Here is an 8,812-nt window from a genome sequence, read left to right as displayed (position 1 = left end):
TTTTGGACGTAGAACTGAAGTCTGAATAAGAATATTTTAGGACCAAAATGTTACACAAACCTTAAAAGGTTTAAAGTTGTGAGATGAAAACTCTGACAACTCTCAGACTGTACAACGTCTCTGGTGTGGACCTGTCAATCAGTGTGTAGCCCCGCCCTAAAGCATCCCCTGCTTTATGGTCTGTCTGACTCTAAATGGAGCATCATTTACTAAATGAACATCATGCTGTATTGAAGAAGACTTGAAACTAGAGATTGAGACCATAAACTCATGTTTACAATGTTTACTGAGGGAATAAATCAAGAGAGAAGTAGAGTCATTTTCTCATAGACTTCTATACAACCAGAGGAGTCGTTCCTTCTCAGTCGCTGTGATTGGTTCAGACCTGCAGCTCCCACTGGTTTTGTAATTAGACGGTTCAGAGTTATTTAAGGTTACAAGGCGTGTAGGTGTGTGTGTGTGTGTGTGTGTGTGTGTGTGTGTGTGTGTGTGTGTGTGTGTGTGTGTGTGTGTGTGTGTGTGTGTGTGTGTGTGTGTGTAAGTGTGGGTGTGTTAATGTGTGTATGTGTGTCTTTGTGTGGGCGGTGGGTGTAATGAAAGAAGTGGAAGGAAAGGTCAGTAACACATAGTACTCCCATTCACTCTCTGCTCTCAATCACAGTGTGTGTGTGTGTGTGTGTGTGTGTGTGTGTGTGTGTGTGTGTGTGTGTGTGTGTGTGTGTGTGTGTGTGTGTGTGTGTGTGTGTGTGTGTGTGTGTGGCTCAGTGTTTAGGTCTCTTATAGTTATTATTAAACGCTTTTTCTCAGAGAGACAAAAAAAACAAAAACAGAAAATATTATACAGAATGAAAGATGATATGAATCACGATATTGGGATGTCATCAAATCCATGTCTAAAGCTTATTATCATAAAACCTTCTTACATCTGACTTCTTTTCACAAGAGTTGTTGTTACTTGTTCCCCTCACAGACTGCAGACAGGAAGTTACCTGTGTGGGTGGTTCAGGTGTTCCACTGTTCTTTTCCTGGTTATCTTTCATCAGCGCTGGAACAGTTCAGACCCAAACAAAGTTCCCACGGCGACTCGTAAAACAACAAAGCGAGGGATTGTGGGTCGGCCGCCTCAGATAAGGACGAGCGAGGCTTGTTGACACTAGCAGAGAGAGAGAGAGAGAGAGAGAGGCTGGATGTGTTGGCTCTGTTTGTGGTTACAGTCTTATCTACACAGTGAGAGGACTGTAGTTATATAACCACAAACACTCATCATCACATGAACACGGCCTCACTTTCAATTTAAACTATTAAATAAAGTAATAACACAATGTACATATACTCCAACACAAGTCAAATACACAAGTATAATCAGGAAAATGTGAATGGAAATATGAAAGCAGTGTTTTAATGTTGTAGCTCTGTTATTTCTCAACGCCACAATATCTGTCAGGTGATTGTTTTGAGAAGTCTTTTCACTCATCTGGTTATATTTCTGAGCTGATGTTAGAGATCAGAATCGGATAACGGATAACACCGCTGCTCTGACCTTTGTGCTACTTTCCAGGGAGACAGATGATAAATTCAGACTTTCTGTCCTCGTTGAGGTGCAGGACGTTGTAGGATGTCCAGATGTTTATGTGTGTGATGCATTCATCAGGCTTTACTCCTGCAGGGGGCTAATATGTATTACAGGTATAACGGCGTGTCATCTGCATAGTTGTGATGACGAATGTTTCATTGATGGATTATGTATGTTCTCCTCACAAAGACTCTTTTATCTCACTGACGAGAGGGAAACCACCATCCGTCTGACTGTCTCCTCCTCCCCCTCCTCTTCCTCCTCCTCTTCCTCCTCCTCCTCCAGCTGATCCTGGAGGGTTTCCTGGCTGCACGAGGCTCAAATTTAGTCAGCATGTGAATTGATGTCAGTAGTTCGGTCAAACTAAACTTTAGTGGGCTGACTGTTGATCCCTGAGTGATTTCACTGAGCATCATATGCAGTTGTATACAGATTAATATTCAGTCTTTAATGTTGAGCTTTTTAAACACACCTGTAATGTTCTTTTTGTGTGTGTGTGTGTGTGTGTGTGTGTGTGTGTGTGTGTGTGTGTGTGTGTGTGTGTGTGTGTGTGTGTGTGTGTGTGTGTGTGTGTGTCGGCAGGTCTGTGGGGTTTGGTGAACAACGCCGGAGTGTGTGTGAACTTCGGAGACGTCGAGCTGTCGCTGATGTCTAACTTCCACGGCTGCATGGACGTCAACTTCTTCGGCACGCTGAGCGTCACAAAGAGCTTCCTGCCACTGCTGCGACAGGCCAAAGGACGCATCATCACCATCTCCAGCCCCGCCGGTGTGTTTCCGACACACACACACACACACACACACACACACACACACACACACACACACACACACACACACACACACAGATGATGTAGTAAATCTGTCAACTGGACCACAGATGAACATACTGCTGCCTTCAAGTTGCCAAACTAAACAAACAGAGCTGCTGCTCGTCTCTGCCGTCTGTTTCCATCTGACATCTCGCCAAAATATCAGAGTAAAACCAAATCAATGGCAGAGGTTTGAACCCATGACAGAAGTAATGAGCTCTGCAGGTTTCATCTGCTAGATGTTCACACTCATATTATGGGCTGTGTGAGGTCCAGAGAAAAAACCCACAAACATGAAAAGAGTTTGGAACTATGTACAATAGAGCATTGATAAATCAGACGTTATGAAATAAAAGACATTGCGGCCGTGGTCGGTCACCACAGATCAACGAGGTTCTGGCTATTCTATTTGTAAGAATGAAGAGTTTAATTTGAGTGGATTTGCATGTCAATAATTAAGATATTAAGGGAGTTTAAAACACTCTCTTCATAAAGTAAAACCCCAGACTGTTCGTAGTCACGGTGACGTCACCCATCGGTTTGTGGGCCGATGGTTTGAAGCCTGAAATTCGCCGTCTCCATCTTTGAATACGCCATTGCCGTCTTGTTTTTTTGCAACCAGTGAACAGGAAGTGACCATATTTGGACTGAGGAGGAGTGACGTAGAGACGCCGTATACGTCTCTGGTGTCGACCTGTCAATCAGTGTGTAGCCCCGCCCTAAAGCATCCCCTGCTTTATGGTCTGTTTGACTCTAAATGGAGCATAGTGCAGCTTTAACACATGAAGCATCAGCTGTGCAGAACAGAGTGGAACATGAAACATATTGACATCATTGACTTCTCCTTCCAGAGGATCTCACTTTCTCTGCTGAAGTTGTCTTCAGTATCAATCTCACTGACTCCATGGCAACATTCTACTTCCTGTTTACATAGCAAACAGCAGCAGACTTTGGAGACACCTGGGTTACGGTAAAATAAATCAAATCAAATAAAGTAGAGTTCCAGGAAAACAGCAAGACTCTGCAGATCACACAGTGAAATTGAGCATCCTAGGATGAGGAGCAGTGGGCAGCTGCTAAATAGAAAACAGTGAGGATTATGGAGGTTCCGTGCCTTGCTCAAGGGCAGTGCCCAGCAGGCAAACTGGCAGCTTCCAGTTGCACACTCCACACTGGTGACACTCAGGTTCTCAAGCCAAGTCCCTACAGACCGAGCTACTGCTTTAGCTTTAATGCTAACACTGTTTCAGTTACAGCAGCACAGAGAGGAAAGGTCAGGGGTCATCCTCTGAGGAGCAGGAATAGCTTACGTTACTTTGGACCACCAACTGCTGCTGTTTCCTCCTCTTTGATTTGGATTCCCGTATGTGATATTTACAGCTTTAATGGGAGTCTGTTCCCGTAACTCTTCATTATCAACAACAACATGTCCTCCTTCATCTCAGGCCAGGAGGGAAACCACAGCCTGCTTCCTCCTCTTCCTTCCTCCTGCTCCTCCTCCTCCTCCTGCTGGTTGCTCACAGTGAGCCTCCAGCTGATGGAGGGTTTCCTGGCTGCAGGAGGCTCAGACGTAGTCAGCATGCGTCTGTGAATGGATGTGAGTGTTTTGGTTTCTGCAGTGGGCCCAGTGTTGATCCCTGAGGGACCCCACATGAGACGTCGACGTTCACTGAGTCCCCGTCTGCTGTCCATCCTTCTCAGACTGTTTACATCTCTCTTTGTTTTGTCCTTTTTATATTGCTGTAGTTGAAGCACATTGGTCACTGTGTGTGGGTGTGTGATGTCATGATGATGTCATGATGATGTCATGATGATGTCATGATGATGTCATGATGATGTCATGATGATGTCATGATGATGTCCTGATGATGTCATGATGATGTCATGATGATGTCATGATGATGTCCTGATGATGTCCTGATGATGTCCTGATGATGTCATGATGATGTCATGATGATGCTCTACCTGTGTTCCCAGGTGATCAGCCGTTTCCCTGCCTGGCAGCGTACGGAGCGTCTAAAGCAGCTCTCAACCTTCTGATCAACACTCTGAGACACGAGCTGGAGCCCTGGGGGGTCCAAGTGTCCACCATCCTGCCCTCCTCCTTCAAGACAGGTAACCCCACCTTTACACCACCCCCCGTACACCTCCCACTGCTACACCAACACCTCTACACCTCCTACTGCTACACCACCACCCCTACACCTCCCACTGCTACACCAACACCTCTACACCTCCCACTGCTACACCACCACCTCTACACCTCCCACTGCTACACCACCACCTCTACACCTCCCACTGCTACACCAACACCTCTACACCTCCCACTGCTACACCAACACCTCTACACCTCCCACTGCTACGCCACCACCACACCTCCCACTGCTACACCAACACCTCTACACCACTGCTACACCAACACCTCTACACCTCCCACTGCTACACCTCCCACTGCTACACCACCACCTCTACACCTCCCACTGCTACACCACCACCTCTACACCTCCCACTGCTACACCAACACCTCTACACCTCCCACTGCTACACCAACACCTCTACACCTCCCACTGCTACACCACCTCCCACCTCTACACCTCCCACACCTCTACACCTCCTACTGCTACACCAACACCTCTACACCTCCCACTGCTACACCACCACCTCTACACCCTACACCCCACTGCTACGCCACCACCTCTACACCTCCCACTGCTACACCAACACCTCTACACCTCCCACTGCTACACCCCACTGATCTCAGTGAAATCTAAAGCTGTGTCCTCCCGTCCTCAGTTAAACGTACGTTAATTGATGACATAGAAACAATCAGCTGATCTGATCACCGCTGGGACACACACATGTACAAACAGCAGATCAGTGTTATTGATCCTCATTGATTGCAGTAAATGCCCTTCCCTTTCCTGTCACAGCTCTGTCCTCCAGGCCTTGTTCTGTGTTGTGGTCTGGACATGATAACAGGCCTCCTGCTGAGCAGAATGCCGTCCTAACGAGGACCACATGTGGCACGGACCATCTGTTTTCACGCACACACACAAACTACAAATTGCTGACTTTTGATTCTGAGACTGGATGTGATTAGAGAGTGTTGGCCGATAGAAACCTTCAGCCGGCCATTGCTCCTCTCCTCGGTTTGTTTTCTCAGTGTGGATTTAAAAACACAATCAGGAGACTTGTAGGATTCACTAAGAGCCAACGTACTAAAATCACAACTTCACCGCTTCATTATGGTGAGATAAAGAAGAGACGGATTCATAAAAGCAGTTGTGTGGTGACGGATGTAAACAGAGAGCGGGAACACTTTATCCTGCTGTTCTCACTTTAATCCTCCAAAAACAGGTTTGGGGTTAAAGTCCTAATCCTGCTGTGACTCTGTTCACAGCTCTGACTCACACTGAGACTCCGTTCTGCTGACTCAGGGTTCTGTTTGGCTCAGAGTTTACACTAAATATGTTACGACATGTTCCACATACTCAAACTGTTGGCTCTGCAGCCTCAGAGGAAAATGATTTTAATACTTCATCCTGTCATTATGACACTTCAGAATACAGATGTCTGACATGCAGATAAAACTGGAGGAGTGAGTGTTCACCAGGCAGCGAGGCTAACACACTGTGCCTCCTCGCTTCCTTGTCTCCTTGTCTCCTCTTTCCTCCTGCCTGTGACTCAGAAATCAACCTCAGATTCCATCTCGAAGGATGTCTCAATTCTTAGAATGCATCTGGAAGAAAGAGGAGGCTTTTCAGAGGCGCTATGAGCGAAGACACACCGGTGTTTCCTCCTTTCCTCACATGTGATGCTTTAAGGAGGTGTGGCAGCAGACCCAGGTGCATTATGGGACAAAAGATCCAGTGTGTTTAGACTACAAATCAGTGAATCTGTCTCTGCAAACAACAAACTGCTGTGTGTTGGCGAGCCACTGAAACACTGAAACACTGAATCACTGAAACACTGAATCACTGAACTAGATCATGTTTTGTAGTTTCATGACCATTATCTTCAAATATCCACATATTTATCTCAAAGCTCCTTTAAATCTTTTTTTAATCCTGCTGATTCATCTCATTATCTTTGCTATCAAAGTGCAGCACATTATAAATATACATATTTGAAACTGGTTCCGCCGCCATAACCATTTATTCAAACCCTCTGGAGAGTTGTTACAGTCAAACAATGCATGCTGGGAACTTATCATGTTAAATATGTCATCTATAACTGGTTGCCGTGGTAACCCTGAGCTGTGTGCTCTCTGCAGGTCAGTCCAGTAACCAGGCCTACTGGGAGCTGCAGTACAAACAGCTGCTGCAGAGTCTGTCTCCGGAGCTGCTGGAGGACTACGGCGAGGACTACGTGACGGAGACCAAGGAGCTGTTCCAGAGCTACGCCGGCCAGGCCAACTCCGACCTCAGCCCCGTCACCGACACCATCGTCCAGGCGCTGCTGTCGCCGAAGCCTCAGGTGCGTTACTTTGCGGGTCCCGGCGTCGGCCTCATGTACTTCATCCACAGCTACTGCCCCTTCAGCATCAGCAACCGCTTCCTCCAGAACCTGTTCCTGAAGAAGAAGCTGATGCCGCGCGCCCTGAGGATGCAGTCAGACTTCGACCTGAACCTGAGCCTCCACAACAACAACAACAACAACAACAACGACGACAACAACGAGGAGGAGAAGCTCAAGTAGCTGAGAGACAGTGGGAGGAGCCTTCTGTCACATAGAGCTGTCCTTTTCTTTGTGCTGTTTCTAAACTGTTGAAGGGATCATAGTGATGCACCAAAATGGTTTCTCTTTGTTTCTGTATTGTGTGGGGCCCCCTGTGGACACACCTGGAGGTCAAGGGGGCGGGGCCTGGTAGAGGTAAACAGTGCTGCCACACCTCTGGTCAGAGAACTCTTCACCTCCGTCAGCTGTTCTGACGCCACGCTGACTTCATGTGCCTTCATCACACAGAGAAAAGAAAGATGGCGGATCAGCAGAACCAATCAAACGCTACAAAACTAGATGCTGTGAAGGTCGATCAGTCATTGTAAACACTTGTGTCTTTTCTACAACAAAAAGGATCAGAAGAAGAAAAACCTGATGTCAACGTTCAGCATCAGAGCTGAAAACAACGTGAGGAGAAACGATGTTTTTCTTTAAGCAACAAGACACGAGATGTTCAGGACCAACGACTTCAGATCAATACAAATATGGAGTTAAATTGATTAAGAACATGGATTCAATCAGGAATAAATCAGGATTTAGTCAAGATTCAACAGTATACGATCAGGATTAAATCAATTTTAATCAGAATTTAATTAGGTTTCAATCAAGATATGATCAGGTTTTAATCAGGATTAGATCACAATTAAATCAGGATTCAGTCTGGATTCTCTCAGAATTCAATCCGGATTAGATGAGGATTAAATCAGGAATCAAATCAGGAATTAATCAGGATTAGATCAGGATTTCCTGCCCATTTAACAGATTGAAGAACTCAATCAAAAGCAGTGATAGATAAATTGATTGATTCATTGTTAATAAAGACTCCATCTATTCCTTAACACATGAACTCTGAGTCTTGTTGAGATATCTGGACTTTCTAAACTGAGAACTAGCTCCGCCCGTGTGGGACGTCAGGACCCTTGAAATGAGCGCACTCAGTACAACGAGCTGCTGAAGTGACGCAATCAGATTTAATATTTCTGACCTCTGAACACATTTAAATAACAACATATTTAAAGAACATATTGCATATATGTACACTCTGAGTCTGTTTGGTTTCTGCTTCAGAGCGACAGGAACAACAATCCTTTCAAAACAAAAGTACATTTCTAATCCGTATTTTCTTGAATGTTTTATTGTCACGACCAAAATATATCAAGTTTATTGTTTGATTTTCAGAAGATCACAATGACTTTCAGACTTCTGACCTTCAAAATAAAAGCACAAACGTGTAAAATAGTTCCAAACACTAAATAAACAATAAACATGAGACTCTGTTGATGAATCTGGATTCAAGTGAAGCAGATAATCCAGTTGTATTTTGGTTTGGTGAAACATATTTCTAATAGTCTCCATGTTTCTGTTATTAAATAATGTCCACAGTCTAATCGTTTATAAACAGCGAGTTCATCTTCATATTCAGCATCGTCGAATGTTACGTCATCTTGTTTATTTATGATTCAATATTTGAACATAATTGAATCATGTTATTTTCCCAGCTGTGATGAATCCAACAACTTGGTGAAGTTAAGAGTCATAAACACACAACAACGTTAGAAATATCTTTGAATATATTTGCACTTGTATGCACACGTTCAGTGAGTGTGTTGTGTTTGTGATTCACTTCCTCCAACATTATTATTATCGATTGTTATTCTGCCCACGTTTACTTTGGAATCAAGCTTTTTATGGCGTCTTTTCTTTTATCA

General features: G+C 44.8%; 1 protein-coding gene across 1 annotated transcript in view; it reads left to right on the top strand.

The window, feature by feature from the left end:
• hsd11b2 (hydroxysteroid (11-beta) dehydrogenase 2) overlaps positions 1 to 8,812 on the top strand; it is a 22,924-nt gene extending 14,112 nt beyond the window's left edge. The window contains exons 3-5 of the mRNA XM_054613120.1: positions 2,156 to 2,341; positions 4,362 to 4,499; positions 6,658 to 8,812. Coding sequence (XP_054469095.1) covers positions 2,156 to 2,341; positions 4,362 to 4,499; positions 6,658 to 7,082 — 749 coding nt within the window. The 3' untranslated portion in view covers positions 7,083 to 8,812. The remainder of the gene's footprint in view (positions 1 to 2,155; positions 2,342 to 4,361; positions 4,500 to 6,657) is intronic.

The sequence above is a fragment of the Anoplopoma fimbria genome, chromosome 2 (genome assembly GCF_027596085.1).
Source record: "Anoplopoma fimbria isolate UVic2021 breed Golden Eagle Sablefish chromosome 2, Afim_UVic_2022, whole genome shotgun sequence".
Taxonomy (NCBI): Eukaryota; Metazoa; Chordata; class Actinopteri; order Perciformes; family Anoplopomatidae; genus Anoplopoma; species Anoplopoma fimbria.
This window is presented reverse-complemented; position numbering and strand designations above follow the sequence as displayed.